The sequence below is a fragment of the Vidua macroura genome, chromosome 18, assembly GCF_024509145.1.
Source record: "Vidua macroura isolate BioBank_ID:100142 chromosome 18, ASM2450914v1, whole genome shotgun sequence".
Lineage (NCBI taxonomy): Eukaryota > Metazoa > Chordata > Aves > Passeriformes > Viduidae > Vidua > Vidua macroura.
This window is the reverse complement of record NC_071588.1, coordinates 11,602,697-11,624,317: the sequence shown is the minus strand read 5'-3', so window position 1 is coordinate 11,624,317 and position 21,621 is coordinate 11,602,697. Positions and strand designations below refer to the sequence as shown.

Sequence of the window (21,621 nt, the reverse complement as noted above, 5' to 3'; positions counted from 1 at the left end):
CTGTATCCTTTCCCAGCCGTCTCTCTCTCCACAGCACACATAGTCCAGGAAACAGGAGAACTTGCTCAGGAGTGCTCTCCCTGCTCTGGTGGAGGCATGTGAAACCAGTCCTGTGCTTTATACCAGCTGCAAACACAACTGCATAAATAATAATTTAAAACTGTTTTGCCCAATAGCATGGCTCTGCTCCTGACTGTAAACTGATATGATACATCCAGCCAGCCAACATGCAATGCTTTCAGCATTACTCTTCAGAACCCCAAGCACTAAAGCAGGGCAGGGAGGGGATGATTCTTTACTGTGATTATTTTAATCTCATCCATTATTTAATATGCTTGTTTATGCTAATATTGCTGTCACAAAAGTAAAGAGTAGTACAGAGTACAGAATATAGTTTCCTGTGCCTGGAAGACAATAGAGGGTTAAGCAACAAAAGTATTGAGAGGCATTAAGCAGTTCTACCTACTAAAAATTGTGAATTATTAATAAAATTATAAATAATCTGAGAATTATCTTTTAAGAGATTTTAAAAAAACAGAAGCAAACAATCATTAAAATCTGAGAATACTAAGCACTTTGGGAAAATCAAATACCCAAGTTACAGAGGAAATTGCTCACATCTAAGAGCAATAGTCAGTACACTTTCCCTCTCTATTTGCACAAATTCTTTGGTTTTGATATATTTAGGCTGACAACTTCGCCCAAATAATTAGGGAATGACGTTTTCAGGTCACTTATACAGTCCCAAAAGTCAGAAAAGCAAAGAGATTATAAAATACAGCCTCATCAAGCCCCTGTAAAACACAGATACAGAACTTCCCCAAGTCTCTGCACAGACACCAAAAAGCTTCATATCTGGAATACAAAATAAGCTATCTAGAAAGAGACACAGCTCTCTACACTTTTAACTTTCAGCCTGCAAGCTGCACAAGCACTCTACAACAATGTCTCTTACTCAATAATTCCAAAAACATGATATATAAACCACTGGATTCCAGCAGCCCACAGCAAATAGTGCATTTCTTTTATTGCTTAAGATCAAGACATCAGTTTTAGTGACTTGAAAGTTTGCTGATGCTAGCAGGTAATTTAAGACACCAAGGATAACAGGAGAGTCCATGGAAACACAAAGACCCTTCTGAGACTAACTGGACAATAAAAACAGCAAACAAAATTAAATAGAGGTAAACACAAACACATCTATCTCTGGGGGAAAGCAACCTCAGCTTTAAACATAAATGTGCTCTCAGTGTATCAATACTTCTCAGCAAGACTACAGCATTCTGATTCACAGCTTCATTTAAATATCAGTACAGTGTTTGGAATAAGGAAAAGAAAAAAAGCAAAGCAATTTTAGAAATTATTAAAGAAATGGACAAAGAATGAACCATAAAACACAAATATCACATTCAACAATCAATTTTTTGCCCATCTACCCACACTTTAATTGCTATGTGCAGTTCTTCTCTCAACCTAAAAAAAAAAACCAAAAACTTTTTTTTTACAGATCTTAAAATGATCCAGCAAGGGGCAAAACTAAGATCAAAGGTATATAATAGCTCCCATGAGACATCTCACAGAGAACATGACAAAAGCCTACCAAATCTGGAATAGCATCGAGAAGCAGACTGGGAGTGGCTGTTAATCATCTCTTCTAGTACTAAAACTAAAGACCATCAAATTAATTTATAGCCAGGTTCCAAATAAAAAAAGTGAGCTGTATTTTTAATGTATATTGTGTGAGGACATGGGGAGACTGGCCATGCACAATGTACAGAAATTTCCTAATGGCTGTTAAACATCTGAGCACAAAGGGCTCAGAAACCCCTCTGAGCCAAAACTAACTTCAAGGTGGGAGAGCATTCAGGGTAGGAGGGAAGACTTTGGGTTTGGGTTTCTTCCTAAGGCATCTGCCCACAGCTGCAGGTGGGAAGGAGCTCCAGGTGGGCTGGATCCCTGTGCCAGTGTGGGCACACACTTGTGCTGCAAGGAAAATACACAACTGTGCATTGCAGTTCAATACAGATGGAGCACAGGGGGCTGCACTCCTCCAACAATGGCTGCAGGGAGTCATTTTGAGAGAAAAGACCTTTCTATTTCTTTCGGTCTTAAAAATTCTGAAGAGCCTTTACAGTTTTGCATTACAAGTTGTGGAATTACAAAAATGGGAATTCTGCATTTAAGTTATGCTATCCACCCACTATTTTCAAGCTGCATTTGCTGTTGCTACTTCTCTTTCAAACAGAAGGGAGGAAAGACCAGAGCTTTGGGCAAGAATTGGCTGTTGCACACCTCAATTTCTTTACTCCTTCTTTGGAGAAAACTTCAGAGCTGTAGCTGCTGCAAGCGATGTGTAACCGTTGCAATACTTAACATTCCAGACAAGTGACAGGAACATTTACAGAACTCCTGAACTCACAAACTGTGCTCTAAAGGCCCTTTCATAGCAAAATTAAATTATGTAGCCTTGTTTTCAAGCTCCTATTTCAAACAACTGCTATTTCAAACCACCGCCAAGGAAAGAAAAAAATAACTGTTCATCAACTAGCATGGAAAAACTGTTCAACAGGGAAGGGCAACACTGTCTATAACTTGGTCTCAGCATGAGCTTCTACACTGCCTGCAGCTTCAGAAGACTTTTTAAATTATAGCTTCGAAAAACAGAATAAAAGACCAGATAAATCCATACCTTGCTGGTATCCATCGTTGAGCTGATTACAAAACATTCTATGTCAGCTCAGTACCCTTAAGATGCCCATTAACTACAGCTGCTCACAGTCCAAATCAAAACACCATCCATGTTACTTACTATTAAGTAGGGTTTGTTTCCTTGGTGTTGAAAATACAGGTAATTTGGTTACACTGTCATTTTTCACTCCTTTTGGTAAATTTCACAGTTGCATCCAAACGTTAAGCTACACACTAAGAGATGAGGCAGCATATATCTATTTCCTGGGTAGCAATTGCACTTCCATGTCAGATTTTACATGCTTGAACAAACAGCAGACATGTCAACCTTCCCCATAAACCCTTGGGTTAGTATTCTGATAAAACAGAGCTAACTCCTACCTTGACACTTGTTTTCCAGGAAAATAAAAAAAATTAACACACAAATTTTCCCAGCCAAACGACTGGCCAGCTTTAAGCACAAACCCCAGTAATCTAAAAAGTGATACCGGATCAGTTAACTCCATTAGCTGGAAGTGCTCTTACCTGTTATTCCAAGCATACTCTAAAGCGTTACTCCAAAAATCAATACCTTCCAGTTACAAAGGTGTATTTAGTGTCCTATAACCTTAAGCATATGCTGTATTCCTCACACAACAACCAAAGTCCACTGGTAGAATGCTTACAGTGTTAATTGCTGTGATTCCTACAGCCATGAGTCCTACTGACAAACACACATGTGGAAATTCCCCTGACAATGCCTGGCAGTACTTTCAAAACCAGTCCTGTCAATTTGAAAACCAACAGCACAACAAAAGGTGTAGAACCAACACTACAGCTTCCTTCCCTTTCAAAATGACTGGCTCAGCGTACAACATTTCACTGCAATGTTCTCTCTCCAACACAGCTGTTCCCAGAACTGCTGCCTCAAACAGGCGATCAGTGGTGACCTCCTCCCTTTGGTCCATTGTAAATGTTGTCAGCTGAACTCAGGTATCAACAATTGCTGCAAAGGCTTCTGCTGCATCAAGTTCCCAGGGAGGAGTAAGGCAGGCAACAGCCAGGGGCCCATCGCAGGAAGGGGACAGAGAAAGGACGTGCAAAGAGCCATTTCAGGAGGCAGACCAGTGGCTCCCAGCCCACGTGTGCTACAGGTAAAACCTGTAAGAGAAGTGATTAACTTTGACTAGGTCTCATGCTCATCCAAAACACTCCACCAGATCTTCAGTTCATGCAAAACCCAAACACTCCAAGTCCCGATACCAGGATGGTTATGATGATAGATCTGTTCTTACCAGCAGTTGATTAATTCTCAGCTAGAGGACTTTCTATTGCCTGGACATCTGGAACTGGGAGGTGTCTGGGTGTTCGCCATGTCCACTTCACCACCAACCTGGTCTGACAACATTCTTGAAGGCATTGCAACAAAAAAGTCCCAGAGAACAGAAGAAGCAATAAAGAGATGCATCACCTGAGGACCTTCCCAGGCCCCAGGTGCTTACAGCTCTGGGATTCCCAAGCCCAGAAGGACCATCCTGGTCTCAGATGCACCAAGCAAATGGCCTGAACGGGAATAGCTCATGCACCAGTCAATCTTGCTAAGGCTGGGGGAGGGAAGTGCCTGCTGGGGGTTTGCTTAAGTTAGCCATGAAAATAACTTAATTGTACCTTGCCACCTAAAGAGGCAGTCCCACCCCTTCCTCGGTCCTCTCCCTTCTCTCCATTCTAGAGATCACAGCTCATTTTTGATGAGTTGGTCTTTCAGACAGATCAGGACTGATCTGACTCACCTTTTAATTGCTAGATACTATGCAAAGGAAGCAGCGGGACTGGGAACTGGGAACTAGAAGGAAGTCTCATCCTTTCACAGATGGTGTAGCCCCAAATTTGTTTTAATTCAGTTTCAGGCTATTGGCCACTCAGCAACAGCCCTGCTTTAAATGAACTTCTTACTGCCCACCACCAAACCTCCAACACTCTCCAAGCCACACTCATCCAGGGCACAGATGAACTGTGTTATTTTTACGCTATCACCACGTGACAAAGCAGGGCACTGAGGGGTCTGAAGCCTGGCTATCTGCAGATTTCAATTCTGGCCCACATCTTTCCTCACCTCCAAGACCTGTCAACAGCACACTCATTACATAGTTTAAAGGCTTCAGGTTTGGCAGACAGAGCAGAGACAGAGCCACATGCAAATCCTTCCTAACTACTCTGGTATCACTAAGGGAGGAGCAGTTACCGGCCCCAGCATGGAAGCTCAAGGACATAAATTTGAGTCATATGGAAGAAAAGTCCTTGCGACAGGATGGAGAGGTTCCCATCTACTGGTAATTTTTTACTTCCTCAGGGAAAAGACTGGGGAAGACTATTTCTCTTCCAAACTTTATTCCAAGCCTTCCAGAAAAGGGTGAATCACCAGCCAGTTTCTGGAGCCGCTGTTCCCTGGGACAGTTTGGTTGCTGGAGCAATGCAGGATTCTACATGGGGGAAAGCCTGGGAAAGCACTAAAAACCCAGCACAGCATCCCAAGCTGATGGAGCTGTTGATGTGCTGATATCCTCATGGAAAGACAAGTGTACTTTCCACTGTGAGACACTTTTAAGGTATTTCTTTGAAAAGCTTCTAGATCTCCAGGTTTCCTGGCAAGCCTTTGATGTGTGACTGAAGGCCTTAGAATAGTTTTTCCTCCAGAAAAATGCAGTCTTTGTATTAAAAAAAGGCTCTACTGAAGTCTATTTCTTTTCCTTCAAATATCCTTTCTATTACAACACTAATGTCCATAACTGATACATTTAATTTTCTTCTGTAGAGAGACACTATTTTTTACAGGTGTGTGCATCAGAAAGATTTTCAGGAAACTGTCAAGAGGTTTTTGTAAGAAGAATTTGTATGACTTCATGTTTTTAACACAGCAAATGTAGTCCTGAATATGAAACAAAGTAGACTGAAATTTCATCTGCACACTTGGATCTACACCCTTTAAAATGTCTTTACTATTTTTCCTGAGTTTTCACAAACAGAATTTACATTGTTTACAGTAATATCTATCCCAGTGAACTATCAAAACCTTCAGAGAACAGGATGGCACCTCTAAACTCTTCCAAAGTCTCAGGCACACCCATGCTGCAGGTTGAGGAAACCCTCTCCTGTAGTTTTGTAAAAAACTAGGAAGAACAGCAACAGTAATGGGGGAAAAGTTTATGTCACAAAGTTTTCATTTTAACGCATTAATTCTTGATGACCTCAGTATAGTTCAATCCAATGATATTGCCACATTCAAGGGTGCATCTCATATTTACAAATCCTAAATCAAGAATAATTTGATGACAACAACTACCAACAATGTATGGATTTAAGAAGTTCATAATTTCCAAAAGAGATATTAATTGTCCATCTCATGTAAGCAAGTGCAGATACAAAGTACTTTGCATGATTCTGTCACTGAAAGGAAAGAAGGTTCTTTTTTTTTTGTCACAGAAAGAAAGAAAAACAAAACTAAAACATCAAGTGTACACAGTTACTCAGATTTGTGGAAGAAATCATGTATATAAAAGTAGCTTTAGTTTTCCTTTTCTCTTCCAGAAAAGCCTATATTCCTTCAGGGACTTGAAGGAAGTATTTGCCATTAACCATTTAAAGTGCTGGTCACTTGTTAGGGAAGAGCAAATTGAAACAGGCAAGACCATTGTCTGAAAAGACACTGCACAGCAGATGCTACTTTAAATGCACACCCATTATCAACCCTCAATGTCATTTACTTTGCTAAATAAAAGAAAATTTTAGCTCAGTATAATCTGGTAACTCAGTAAAAAGAAGAAAAAAAAAGAAACAATCCTAAGGCTAAAAGGAGAAAGTCAAGCTTTAGTAGATCATTTTTATAAACTTGCCCGTGTCACTTAAGACCTGTCCATACAAAGACAGCCAACATTCTAGCAGTGAAATACATTGAAGCATTTCAATGCTTGAATACTCTCCAGCACCAACCCTCACACAGTAAGGAAATTCTGCAGCCGAAGCTTCAAGAAGGCTCCATCTGCCAAAACCACTGCGTGCTTTTAATTAAGAACATCCACAGAAATGCATTAAGAAGAGCACAGAAAATTTCAGGGAGCGGTAAGAAGGCCAGCACCCTGGTCATGCTTCCCACCCACCTCTGCAGATCCCACAGAAAGTCACTACTCACTGCAGCTAACTGTGCAGAGCACGGAACCCACACTGGCTAAATGACCAAAGTCAAGGATCCAAAATATACAAATACTTTCAGACTGATGTCATTAAATACATCACTCGAGTACTTCAACTCTACCTTAATTCTTTTTTACTATTATTTAAATACTACATGTTAGGTGCTCAGTTTATTTTCCTGAATAAATCTGCATATCTAACAATTAGTTGCAGCCAGTCATCACCTTGGCTCCATTCTGGCACACAGCAATGGAAAATAAAATTTATGCAAGATTTATCTTTCAAAAATGTCAAACCAAGTTCTGAAGTAAGTAAAAACTTGTTATTTAGTCTCCTGAAATTTTGCTTTAGTGGCTTTATAACCATTTAATATGCAAAAAATGACTTGTTCTAAATTTTTTTTTTTCTGTACCGAAACCTCGTGGATTGAAACCCTTCATAAAGTCTCCTTTCACCTAACTTCAGAATCTATCCCTGTATTATTCTTCCCTGCAATTTGGGAAGCTACTAGTTCTGCCACTGATTTGCAACATAGTGTCAATTCTTTGCAAAACTGAGTACCCCAAGAAGATGAAAATCAAAAGCTGTATGTTTGATGAAGATCAAAAGTTGTACTACCTTGTAGGTGTAGGACAGTAAAATCTTCTTTCCCAAAGAAAATCATGCACATATGTGTGAAAACTCTGCTAATGAATTATTTATGTTTAAAGATAGAATCCTGCGAATACTTCCAGGCTGCACTACTGCTAAGTGCTCCAAATGGTGCCTTCTCTGATCATTTCAGTTGGAATAAGCTCAAAAGAAACAAGTAATAGGTTCCTTGTAACTAGTCATGTAAGGCTACCATTATGTACATAAATCAGCTTCCAACACTTGCTCTTTCTCCCTTTTTCAGGATAAAGACGAAAAAGTAAGACTAAATGGGGTGATTTTTTAAGCCAGGAAGTACAAGCCTAACATTTCTTATGCTGTTTTCCCAATGAGCAAGAGTGATTCAGTCCCATTAATAGCATTACACACTGCTAGGACTGGATCCTTGTTGGCAAGACGGGCTCCAACATCATAAGGTCAAAAAAGAGCTTCTGAATTACATTAGTGAAAACTCTCCTTAGGAGTTTCCATAGCCTCCACCTACTGAGAGTCTATTTTCCTTTCATACCAATAGTAAAGCAAAAATGGCACAAATTTGACTTCAAAATGTTACTTCTAAGTATACATCTATCAGTACATAAAATGTTGACCGTACATCAGATTTATTTTGCACAATTAAATCTTTGCAGCATAAAAATATCTATCCCAAATATCTATCCCAACAATATCTATCCCAGAAACTTCTAAAACTCAAGAAGTTTTAGACCTGGCATTTGCCACCTTTAAATGATGTCCAGGTATGGCTCAGGAAAATGCCAGCTGGTCCAAGCAAGCCATGCCAATGCCCATGCTGACAATGATGTGGCCAAGCTCGTGCCAGACCTCAGCCAAACACCCAAGTTTGATTTGCTGCTATGGACACACTCTCCATTGAGGGAAACCTTAGCTCCAGCCTGATGCAAAAGACACCTTTGGCAGATGCCTGGAAAGCCACAGAGATCACACCAGCCTAGAGCACAAAGGGAAATTAAAAATACCCCAGAGCTGCAAATCACAATAGAAGGTAATAGAAATCCCTGCACAGAGGTTTTCCCACTGTGATGTTCCACCTTCATCAGACTTTAATATAACAAACCCTCAACCCTCTCAAAGAGAGAAGACAGATCTTTACCGATGATCACACTAAACACATATCAACAATTAGCTTGAGCAGATTAAATAACTGGGAAAATGTGGGCTGCATTATCTAACTAGATCGCCCTTTATTTGACAGAAATAGAAAATTGTTAAAAATATTTGAGACATTTTATACCCAATTATGTATTGTATTCAAAAAAAAGAAAGAAAAAGACATGTATCTTCAGCCATACAAAAACATCTGAGAAATCAAGGAGTTTTTTCCTTACTTCACCTAATTTACCAGCCTGGAATCTGGTTTTTCCATTAACTGAAAGTGAAGTGGCCGTGTTACAAGAAACATGAGACTACTCCCATCTCAGTTTCCCAGTTTTAATCTCAGACTATTTACAATGACCTTCTCTTTTCATTTTTGTTAGCAACTACCTAACAACACTCAACTAGGCTGGAGACAGAGAAGAAACTGCTTCTCTTCTTTTGAGCTACTACAGCACTACACTGTGATTCACAGTGTTAAAAGCAGCCAGTGGCTTTAATTTGCCTATCTTTCAGCAGCCAAAGTCCACACCATTAATGAAGCAGGAAGCAGCTCCAGAAGGTTTATATTTGCTTTTGGGGTGAGCAGAGCTTGCACAGACTATGCCCTTCAACAGAACCCACAGCTCCTTAGAGCTTTTTTCACCCAGCAGAACCACTTAGATGACACATTTTCTGCTACAAGAGAACTGTGTTTTCCAGATCCCAGTACAGACAGACACTTCATGCTGTCACAGATGCTGTTGTGGAGAGAAGGGTGCAGTTTGCTGAGCATCAGCACAGCACTGCATTGTTTTTCTCTCTGAAGACACAGCGGACAGAACCTCTCAGAACAAGCTGGTGACCGGTTTTGGCCCAGCTATAGGAACCTGCCTTCCTACATCCCTAGTAATACGAGGTCATGACAGACTTGGAAGCTAAAATAGTGAGGCACAGGATGGCAGACAGCAGGCACAAATCTGGAACTTAGAGGCTCTTTCAGCTCTAGAAAGGCAGAAAAACCGCGCTCCAGAGCAGCATGAGACGAGAATCCAGACAAAGGTGCTCCCGAACACATCAAAACCCAGCCAGAAAGCTGCTGAACGCGGGCACTCCGCGTTTCTCCTCAGGGAGCTCCACACGCACCCACCATGCCTCTCACAGACACCAGCCAGCAGCGTGCAGCGAATGATTCCACCGCGGGATGCAAATGCGGGCCAACCTGCGCCTCCCCGGCAGCCGGGAGCGGCGGGCGCTCCGCTCGCCCCCCGCCTGCCCCGCGGCGCTCCCGCGGGCTCATCGCAACACGGGTGACAGGGAGGACGCGGCAGGCCGGGCGGAGGGTGCCGCGGGCGGCCCCTGAGGCGCGGGGGTACCCGCGGCGGGCGCGGGGCGGTGTCACCGCCGCGGGGTGACAGCGCGGCCCCTCGGGGGGAGGCGGTGAGGAGGGGGCCGAGCCCGGGGCTTCCCGCGGCCGCGAGGCGCTGCGGCCGGGGCGCGGGACACAGGCCCTGCCGGAGCCTGCGCGGCCGCGGGCGACCCCCCGGCGGGCGGGCGAGGGTCGGGGCCGGGCTGTGCCCGCCGGCGCTCGGCGCTTACCGGGGCAGCCGCCGCCTCCTTCCCGCTGCTTCGCAGCCCCGGGTCCGGGGGCGCCGCGCGGGCCGGGCCGGCGGGACGGGGGGGGGGGGCGCGGAGGGGCGCGCGCACGGCAGGGACCCCTCCGCCCGCCTCCGCCCCGCCCCCTGGCGGCACCGCGCACGCGCCCGGGGGCCGTGAGGGGAAAGGGTGGGGCGCGGGCGGCGCGTGCGCGGGGCGGCCCCTCCCTCAGGGCTCCGCGCCTGGGTCTGCGAAGCGCGGAGTGCCGGCTTCAGGTTGGGAGGAAAAGGCTCTGAGGTGGTGGAGCCCAAGCTGTGAGCCAACACCACCGGGTCATCTAGAACATGGCCGTGAACTGAGCGCCACGTTCAGTTTTTCCTCAAGCACCTCCCGGCACGGTGACTCCATGACCTCCCAGGGCAGCCCGTTCCCATGTCTGATTAATCGTTCTATGGGGGAATTACTCCTCATGTCCGACCTGAAGCTCCCCTGGCGCAGCTTGAGGCCGTTTCCTCTCCTATCCCTCGCTGCCGGGAGCAGACCCCGTCCCCTCACGGCCGCATCCTCCTGTCAGGGAGTTGTGGAAGGACAGAAGGTCCCCCCTGAGCCTTCTTTTCTCCAGGCCGAACCCCCCAGCTCCCTCAGCCGCTCCTCATCACACTTGTGCTCCAGACCCTTCCCCAGCTCCCTTGCTGAGGGTGGGAGGGCGGCAAGAGCCCTGGCCCAGGGCCGTCATCTGGGACTGCTGAAAAAATCAGTTATTTTGTGGGGGTTTTTGGGGCCGGGGAATAAGAATGCATATTTTAAGCTCTGGCAGCAAGTGCACAAAGGGCAGGAAACGTAAGTGTGAGTGGGGGAACTGGGGGTCTTCTAAACCTGTGTCTTACTGTCCAGATCTGTAATGGTAGCTTTTCATTTGAGTGAGAAGCAGATGTTTAAATGTGTGTTGGGGCTTAAATGGGCTAGAGTTTTCTTCACTGTTCAGCACAAACCCAAAATATAGCCCACACTAGCCACCTTGAAGAAAATTAACTCTACCCCAGCCAAAACCAGCACATTATGGTAGGAAATAGCTTTGCCTTCTTAGGTGACAAGAACTCACATGCGCACAAGCTTTCAGAGTCTGAGCACCCTTCAAATACACTAAACTAAGCTCAGCTTTGTAGCCCATCACTGTACAGGATGTTTGACTTGTCACAAATAACCAGCAACTGAAGTTAATAACCCCAAATTGCAGCGTGGGTGCTTTGGTGGGAGGTATAGCAGAGTTTGTATTTACAGGCACTGCCTGGGAAATGCTATGAACACAGTAGTTAAGAAAATGTGCTGATTTGACACATTCCTGTAAAAGTTTCCCCCTATTTAGGTGAAAGCTTCTCTCCCAACTCAGCTGTTTTAGCAAAAGAAACATTTCAGTGTAAGATTGAATTGCATGTTCTCCCTTGAGGTGCATTCCTTCCTAGAATTCTTAGGAACAGAATTCACAGGAATACGGAATTTGTAGGTTGCAGACCGGTAGGGCAAGTATGATTTACAGTCCCCTCATTATCTTTGATGAAGTTAAATTTTCAATATTATAAATCAAAGTAAATGATATCTCCATTACATCAGAATTCCCTTTAAAACTAGCAGGATGTATGCTGCCAGATATTGCAACATGGTTTGATTTACGTGGTGGGAAAATTTGTCTGTTTGTGTGCCTTAGAAAGTGAATTTCATTGAGATGCCCTTCCCTGTCCATTTCTGTGTCACTCTGCCTGCTCCTACCTGGTGGAGATTCCCCTGGCAGGCGGCTGCACGGACATGGTGCACTCGTTTGACAGTGAAATGCTCCTTTATGCTTAAGTAATAATCCTGATGTTTATTTTCCTACACTATGACCAATGTCATTCTGCTACATTTTCTGCTCCATGATACCTTCAGCAAAATGTTGTCCCGTTTCTACCTTTGGATTGATTTTTAAGTTATCAGTGGCATTTCAATGGCACTACTTCTGTATTAAGGATGTGAAAAGTGGCTGCATTTGTTTTGAACAATGTATTTCTCACGGTAGCCCACAAAAGGCTCAGCTTTCTGTTTTGCAGCAGGAAGCAGCCGCTCAGCACAGTGAATTAATGAACAAGCTGCTAGCTGACAGTGCATATGCCTTGGATCTTGGTTCTGGAACTTAAAAGGTCGCTAAAAAAATGCATTAAATGGCAGTATTGTGTGTGTGCAAGAGTGGTTCAGCTGTCTGCTAGGAAAGCTTTCTCATTGTGGTTAGTTCTGGGTTAGCCTGCCCCAGAGGATTACAGAATCTCCGTAACTGGAGGCTTCTAACAAAGAGCAGACAAATGTCTCTCCGGAGTCAGGCAGGGACGGCTGATCCTGCCTCACACTGAGGCTATCCCGCAGGCCTCAGGGGAGCTGCTGCCCCAGGGCAGCCTGTCCAGGCCTCAGGGCTGTCTGGAAAATGGAAAGACACCTGCTCAGGTGGAGCAATTTGCACAGAACATCTGTGGTTATTATGTTCATGTTCTTTCTCATCCTGCTCCAGCCTTAGGTTCCGTTCGCTCCCTCTCGTTCCAGGTGCCGCAGGTGTGTGCCGGCTGCTTTGCTCAGGCCTGCACCAGGCTCACCTGGGGCCTTCAGTCGGGGAAAAGCATCCAGGAGGAGTGACTGGGATGCTCCAGGCTGGCAGTCAGCGGAGAGCTGGACATGGTAGGAGCTGGTTGTGGGTGCAGAGTGCCTGGTGCAGGACATGATCCCTTCCAGGCTCATCCAGAGGCTGCTGTTCCATGTGGCTCCACTTTAAGGGTTCACTTTCTGGGAGAGGGAGAATCATTTGGCAGAATTCCACATTGAAGCTATTGGAAAACTGTTTTATTTTATACAGCCACACCACTGATCAGAAGTATTAGTAATGTCATTGAGTTTCCCCTTCTTTGTCCCGTTCAGGGGTAAGCATGATACTCAGTGTAGTTTTAAACACTGCAGATAGTTACGTTTTATCTACTTCCAATGTTGCAATGGAACCCTGTAATCTTTGTGATCCACGCTTAATGAAATGGGCTAGAGAGCTTTCAAGCAGGTATCTTTTTATTGTAGAAAGGTTTATATATTATATTAAATTTGGACTATATCAAACATAAATGTACTTTAATTACATAAATAATTTAAACAATGTTTAAATAAAGCACCAAGTTAACTTGATTTAAATAACTGATTCAGTTTCCACACTGATTCCTACAAAATCCCACTAATTTCATGCAGTGTTTGAAGAACTGGAGGCCAGAGCTGATTTCTTAGTAAACACTAACTACAGTTCAAGTGCTCTGCACACAAGGGGAAAGTTGACAGAGTCTGAGATGGGCTGGGTTTTGAAGCAGAACTCCTACAAAAGGATTCACAGATCTGAATATGGACTGGGTTGCGGAGCTATTTCTCTACCTTCCATGTAAACTATTTCCACACATTCAAGTTGTTTCAGTTTAGTTCTCTGTACTAACCTCTAGATTTTAGGTGATACAGCTTTTACCTTGTAAACCAAGAAACAGCTTTTATTTTGAAACAGCAGTGTTAAATTCCATGCCCCCAACAAACTCAGCTAAATGCAATTCACACATTCAGTGTAATGTAGGCCCACTTTTATCTAAATAAGACCAAAAGAACCTGACAACATAGATACAGGAGATTTTATTTAACATTGTGTACAAAGAAAGGCTATAAATGCCTTAAGACATTTTTCCCCCAAATACATTTCTTGGATCCCTTTTTCATACCACTTTTCTCAGAAAGTTAAAAAAAAAAAAAAATCCAGAATGACAATTTTTCCCTTTCCCCTTCTCTTTGGGCCTCAACTGAGAGATGTTTAGCAGTATGGTTTCAACACCTTTCCATATTAAACTATTAGGATTAGGTTTTCTTTCCTCAAAACTGAGCACTATGAGATACTGAAGTACTAGCAACAGCAGGATAAAATGTCAAAAACTGACTCCCTAACATGGTAGTGTTTAAAATAATGCCAACAGTATTAGCTCTGACGAAATCCAAAATTATCCAAACAATAAGAAGTTGTTTGTCTTCTACATCTGATAATTTAGGACTAATTATATAATTTAATTGTATTTATATTTAAATAAATAGTCTTAACTCCTTTCCTTGGAATTCTTCATGGATTATAAACACTTATAATACTAGAGATAAGGACAAACTACACAACTTACATAGGCAAGAGAAGGCTGAGTTGTTTTGGTTTTTTTTGTTGGACAGACACAGAAAGGACAACATTTCAATGTCCTCCTGTGAGATCATTTTTAAATTCACCATTTCATTGTGATGCTTTTCAGTTATCCCAACACAACAATTCCTTACCCTCCTTTTGCTACCTTGTTAATCACTTTTAGTACTCCTGAAACATTGGTCCCTGCACAGCTAAGTTTTATCCAGGATTCTGCAAGTTTTGTATGTGACTGTGAAACCCAAGACTTCTTTTAGGCTGTAAGAAGCAGTAAAGAAGGCAGGGAGTAGAAAAGGCTCTTGTGGAAAAATGACCTTTTGCTATAGCAGCTTTTACATTACCATCTACTATATATGAAATAGGTTTTAGATATAGATTGGTTTTCAGCTATTTGTATAATCCCAAATTAACATTGCCCCTGTTTCTCCCAAAATGGGACTAAAATAGAGGAATTTTGAGCTACTCTCAATCAGCATTTGATCACTTGGTTGGGTTCAGTAAGAAGGAACTCACAACTGCCTTCTGAGCCTCATCAAACTGCCCCAGGGGAGATGGGAGAGCCCAAGCAGCAGCAAGGCCTCTGCTCACTGGTGGGCTGGACCCGCTGTGACCCTCGCTTGGGGTCATCTCCAGGAAGCTGCTGGAGTCTGCTTGCAAGCAGGAAGCTGTTTTGTACACAAGCCTGCCCTTTTGTACATCCACAGGGATATAAAATGCCATGTGATATAAATCATTCTGCAGATTAGAGAAACAGCTCTTCTGTAGAGTGTCTCAGGTTCTCAGAACATCCTACCACAGGGGAAAAGACCACAGCAGATACACAAGCAAAGGCTCTAGTACAAAATAAAACTTTCTCTAGTCTGGTGAACCATTTTTGACAAGAGGATTTGAACATGACTGTGATTAAGACAAAGCAGTAGAACAAACACTTCTGCTAGGCTCGGGCATTCTGTAATTATATTAATTCCCAAATATGCTTGAACAGCTGTAAATAATAGAATTTTACTTAGCTCACAACACAGCCCTGTGTGAGCCCAGAACTTTAGCACTACCTGGTCCACTCTGCACAAGAAGACTGGAAATATTTAAATTATCTTCAGGGCTCTGCTCTGTAGCTGTGCTATAAAATGAACCTCTCAGTGTGGTAGTTGCTACAGTGCAGAAAGATGTGAAGTGGTTCTGTTGGGAAAGGAATGGTCTATCTTGCTGTGAGGTGAAACATGGCAGCTGGAAAAAAATGATGTAAAAACTGCTGCATGTTTTGCAGTGGTCTCCAGCAATGTCACTGTAAGATGGTAGCACAAGAGAATCAACAGTGGAGGCAAGCTAGGTAATTTAATAATTTTCTAATTCTTGACAAGAGCATTTATGAATCTGCTTGACCTGAGAGGCATAAATCTAACAATATGGTCACGGAAGGGAGACTCAAGACAACACATACACTCAGGTTTGCTTTGGTCCTACAGCCCCAACGCTTCTGTCATTACAGCTGTTGTGCCACTTTATCCTTGCAGCCCAAAACCAGACTTCTAGCTTAAACAATAGTCCAACTTTGTGGTTCTAGGAGCTTTTTTCTTCCTTATGGTGGTTCACCTACGTTAACATACAGGCGCTATAGCTGCTGCCTCAGGGGGAAATGGTAGAGAGCAAGTGATAAGCTTTGCTTTCTTAGCACTGAACTGTGAATGTTCACTAGCAAGAAAGAGGGGTTGCAGCATATCAGAACTGTGAGGCTGCTGAAGCTAAATTCCTGGCATTCCCATGTTTATTTACTGGCAAGAGAGCCTTTGCTCATTTATCTAGGGCATGAGCCACCTTCTGTAACTCAAAATGAGAGCCTCATTCTAGTCCAAAGCAACATGGCCTTGAGCAATGCTTAATTTTGCTTCCTTTTTCTATTTGTGATGGTTTCATTCCCTAATGATTGTTAAGGAACAGTCTATTAACTATAAGTGCTTCCTTTATAGCTTCTGTTGATTTTAAGGGCAATCCATAGATATAATTCTATTCAATTAGAAAGTTCACAGAACACACATGAACATTTATTTCATCCTAGTTCAGAATGGAGAATTACCAATACTAGTCCAAGGTTCCAGTATCTCAGTTGTACAGGCCCTGTGTTAAAGGAAGGGAATGGTACCATGTTTATTTTTCACTAATAGTAGTAGGACAGTGTTAAGCAAAGTCTACAAAGAAAAACATCCCTGGAGTAGAAATTTAATAGGGTGTAAACAAGTGACTATCTACAAGAATTTGATTAATTTGATTGTATCTAGGAATTGCCCTTTCAGATTTTTCTTCTGCAAGGAACAGAAGCAAATCCGCCTCCTGCACAAATGTAAGTTCCTGCACAAATGTACTGGTCTTCTGTTATTACAAGTCCTTGTCATCTTGAATTAAAGTAAAAAGAGAAAAGGGAAGTTTTTTTGTTAAAACATTTCCCATTTTATACTAAAATTTCCATAAGAAGAATGCCACATCTGGTAAAGTTATCGCAGTAGGTGATCAAGCACTGAAACAAATCAGAGAAAGTTGGGGTTTTGCCATCACATCAGACTTTAAACATTTTTAAAACCACATTGGTCAGTTTACATTTTATACACACTTGAAAGAATGGCACATTAAGGTAAATGAACACATTGTGATGCCTTTCAGTGTTACACAGGTGACAAACTAATCTGGAGATCCAGGTCTGCCTTAAGGAACAGTCCATTTGTTTAAATAAACTCATAGAAAACTAACAGGAACAACCATAAAATAGTTTTAAACAGGTAAAACTAATAAACTGTAAAGATCCTGCACCTCCCATAAATATCCTCTGTGGTTCCACCACCTCATGGCCAACACCACGAGGGCCGGACGATTCCGCGTGTGCGCGATGACGGCCAGAGCTGAGGCGGGCAGTGGGCACCGGCAAGGACGGGCACCCCACTGCTGGATTTTGCCCTTAGCTATACACTGAAAAATAGCAGCATTAAAATACAGCCTGAAATAGCTTAGCTACTACCTCAACTTGTTAAAAATGTGCAAGAATAAAGAACACCAGCAGCATTTGAATGGATGTATTTCAATTTGGTTTCTGACACTTCCCTCCCATACAAAGCATACACAAACACAAAGGTGACTCTGAGCTAGTAACTGTTATTTCTTGTCCATCTTTGAAAACTTTTCCCTTCATTTGCTTAACTTATAAAAATTTTACTTAAAAACCTATTCAGTGTTAAAAAAACCCACAAGAATTTTAAGGTAGTTTCTAAATGCCAAGAAACTGATGCTTACTCCTCTCCTTAAGCTGGAGAGACACAGACTATCCTAATCACCTGAATTTTCTTAGCTGAAAATTTAAACATTTCAGATTCCTGTTCCTGAAAGCGACATTTGTAGAAAAGTCTCTCCAATACATTAGAAACTGAAGGAGCAAAATCTCCCAGTGCATACATAAAGGGTAACTTTTTGCTAATTTGCTCTCGTGTTGTTTATATTGTACCTTTTAACTTAGAAAATTAAAGAGTTCAGTTTTCTGACACAACTCACAAGGGAATGTATAAGAGAAGAAATCAGAAGGCCTTTTCTAAAGCCAGGTTTTGCATTTCCCTTTTTGTTTAAGTATGATAAGGCTTATTTAAAAAAATAAAATTAAAACCCAAAACACAAAAAAAAAACTCTCTCCAAACAAACAAAAAACCCCAACCAACATCCCTGGGAAAAAAAAAAACAAAAGCCTTTTTGGAAATACTTAATTTCTGAAAACATAAGACTATTGGAAAAAATTAATTGCAAAATTAAAGGAAATTCAAGAAATCAATTCTCGTACTTCAAATCAGTCCATTATTTCATCATCAGCAATATGATCCACTATCTTTTCCAGCCCAAAATTACCAGCTTTGGGGAAAACATATTCATACTTAACAGAAATAATTAATGGGTTAAGTTAAATTAACTTTTTTTTTCCCTGATCCACATGCCTGCATGTTAGATAACATTTCATTAGAACTGAGCATTGTAATAAGAGACTGACAGCAACAACCTCTCACAGTAACCAAAGCAAAAGCAATTTTCTCATGGTTACATATTATAGATCAGTAATCTAATATTAAAATTAACTTCCTATATAAATAAAAATTAAAAAGTAGGGCAAAAGTAAATTGGCACAGTCATTATGGTATTACTTTCCAGTTTCAACACTGCAAGGAGCAGCCACAGATTCCAAACACCAAAGGAAAAGGCTATCACCCAGCAGCAGGTGTAGCTTGGGTTTTCTCCCTTTTCCATGAAGTCATCAGCAGTGCTCCTGCCTCAGGTCCACTCCCCAAGTGGGAGCAGGCAGGAGTGCAAGGATTGCTGTAGAGCTGCTGGGGAAAAGGGAGAACAAATACAGAGAAACAAACACAGAGAATGCTTTACTGCTCTGCACGACATGGCTCAAGTCAATGGTTTTTCAGGATTGTGACCAATTTTTACCTTCAAACAGGCAAAAAAACAAATATAAAAATTTAAAAAATCAAAATCTTAAGCCTTCAAGTTTCCTTGCCTTCATTCCCTCCCTCCCCCAAAAAGCACCTCATACTACAGACAGTTTTTCTTTTTTGCAGGTTCAGAAGTTGGAATGTCGTGGAAATACATACAAGAGAGAAGGAATTTCTAGTTGTACATTACATTACAAAGAGGTTTGCTCCCAGACCTAAGGAGGGAGGGATACTAAGCAATATTAAATTCCTATAAGAATCCTTACAAAGCATGCAAAATATTGATATACTCACAAAATTGAAATTTATATTTGTTCCTTTCTGATTTCGCAACTTCACAGTACAATAATTTCTAATATTCTGCAGCAGTCAGAATTACAGTGACTACAAAATAATATCCCTTTAATTTTTTCTATTTGCTTGAAACACTCCTTTGCTTTTTTTTTTAATTGAGAGTTTGCAGATCACCCATCAGAAAATGTCCAATTCAGTACAAGAGGAGTTGCCTTCTGTGTCATTTTTCCCTGCAAATGATGTAGACTACCTGACCATACCAATCTTTCAACATCTGTCCCTCCCTCCCCTTTTTGTGCCATTTCCTTCCCTTGTCTTCCAGCTGTACTTATTGCCAGGATGATGATGGACAGATGCCACTAAATGGATGCTGCATAGCTGGGTAGGAGTAGCAGGGGCTGGAATAGTTTAGGACAATGGCATCGCTCCCACCCCCAGGATGTTTGGCACAACTCTTCAGAGCCAGAATGCTGGCTCTGGATACCAGCAATTAGATTCTGCAGTTTCAATTCCCTGGACAAATACTGCTGCCTTTTCCATCCCTGTAGCTTCAACTGATTTAGGGAGGGAAATACAAAATTGGTGTTTGGCCAGACCTTTGTACTGCTAGATGGAGTTCCACAGAAATTTCTCCACTGCTCTTAATTAAAACAGAGTTGGAATTTCTGGAGAATCCACAATGTATGCTACTTGCTAGATTGTCCAAAAAGTACATTCGGGCATTTTTTCAGAGCATTTGTATCTATCAGAAAAAGACTCTTGTAGAAACAATGTACAAAGCCTCCAAAAATTCAAGTATCAAAAAAAAAAAAGATGTTCTGATCAAAGTCTGGAGTAAGCAGCCAGCCAAACTGAGAGCCATTGATTTTTTTTAATCCACAAATTCTTCAATTACTTTTGCAGAGATAATGTGTTTTCTTTGGAGTGTTGGGTATTAATAATCTTCCCAATTAATTTCCATTAAGTTTGGTGGGGTCTAAGGAATTTAGCAATCCTTCCTGGACAATAGTGCCCTGCTTTTATAAGGAAACAAACAACAGAATCACTAACTTATTCTCCCTGCCTCTCTTTAATTTGCTGTATTTATTTATTAAATTTTGTTGAGTCTGTCTCAACCCAACAAAACCCATCAGAAGTGCAACATAGGCAAGAGCAGGGCATCTCCTTCCCTGGGGTGTACAAACATTTCTATGGGAAAGGCTGGGTGAGCCAAAAAACCATACAAACAAAATAAAAAAACCCAGCCCCCAACCAGACAACAGTTGTAGCTGTACATAAAACTCTTTGATTTCTTTAGAACCATATTCAAATCAAGACTTGAATTTCTGTGGAGAGAATTTTAGATCCCAGACCCTTCTCTTCTCCTTCCTCTTGCAAAGCAATGCTATTTTTTGTGGCCACGAACAGTACTTGAAAAACAGCAGTTATTAAAGACACAGTTGTGATATATCATTTAACGCCCCCTCTCCCAAAAAGGGGTGTCCTATCAAGTGGTCCAGTAGAAATCTTGAAGTTTCTTTATGATAAATTAAATCCATAAAATGAGGAATACCTTCTGTCACATTCCTAACAAGAATAATCGCCACATTCTGTGGTGCATTTGTCCAAGTGTCTATTGCTCCTTCTAGTGGAGATTCCGCACAGCTCCATCTCCAGTTAGTTCTGGTTCTACCAGCACAAGGAAGTTTTTCTCCATTCTCTCCAGCTTGTCTCTGGTTAACAAACTGCAGAAGCACTGAGGGCTGGAATTCCCCAGCACAGGAACAGGCCAGTCCGAGGATACATCTTTTTCCCAGGGTGACAGAGTTATGCCAAAAGCAGTTAGTGTCCTGTTGGTACCACAGGCACCTACACCTCTGTAGAAAAGAGAATGCTTTGCCTCTTGCTGTCCGGGGTAGGGATAGTCTCTAGCTGCAGGAAGTACAGAAGAACTTGAACCTGGAAAGAGAAACGACAAGATAATACTAAAGCCCTGTGAAAACTCATTCTCATGCTGGCTGTGTGAGAGCTGGTGATACAGCTCTCTCTGGGACATCTAGCAGCTGTGTATTTAATATGCTGGATAACAGCAGTAAAAATAGTAGTACCTGACATGCTTCAGAGACACTCCTTTTAGATTCCAGGTGGAAAAATTGTGCTGGTGGTTCCAGCACTGAAAAAAATAAATCTAGAATTTGCCATTACTCAACAGAGAAATACAAACCAGTCTGACTCAGTGACAAAGGCTCTGTGCTCCAGTCCTCAGCCTTCAAAGGCAGCAGTGGCCAAAGAATTTTGTTGTGCATCAGTGAAGGTGGTTTTAAGTACTGAGGAGGACTGTCGAAACACTGCCAATTCTTTTGTCCCAGGCCAGAGCATGGTGCTGGGACACAGCTCCCCAAAAACTCTTCCCATGCACAAGCACACACAGGATGCACACACACAAACATTCCTTTATGAAAAGCCATA

General features: G+C 42.1%; 2 protein-coding genes across 4 annotated transcripts in view; both read right to left on the bottom strand.

Annotated features, from left to right (window-relative positions):
• SPECC1L (sperm antigen with calponin homology and coiled-coil domains 1 like) overlaps positions 1 to 10,261 on the bottom strand; it is an 85,014-nt gene extending 74,753 nt beyond the window's left edge. For all 3 annotated transcript variants that reach the window (XM_053993486.1, XM_053993485.1, XM_053993484.1), the window contains exon 1: positions 10,198 to 10,261. The gene's annotated coding sequence lies outside the window, so the exon portion shown is untranslated. The remainder of the gene's footprint in view (positions 1 to 10,197) is intronic.
• Positions 10,262 to 13,854: 3,593 nt separating this feature from the next.
• BCR (BCR activator of RhoGEF and GTPase) overlaps positions 13,855 to 21,621 on the bottom strand; it is a 99,424-nt gene continuing 91,657 nt past the window's right edge. The window contains exon 23 of the mRNA XM_053993631.1: positions 13,855 to 21,111. Coding sequence (XP_053849606.1) covers positions 21,022 to 21,111 — 90 coding nt within the window. The 3' untranslated portion in view covers positions 13,855 to 21,021. The remainder of the gene's footprint in view (positions 21,112 to 21,621) is intronic.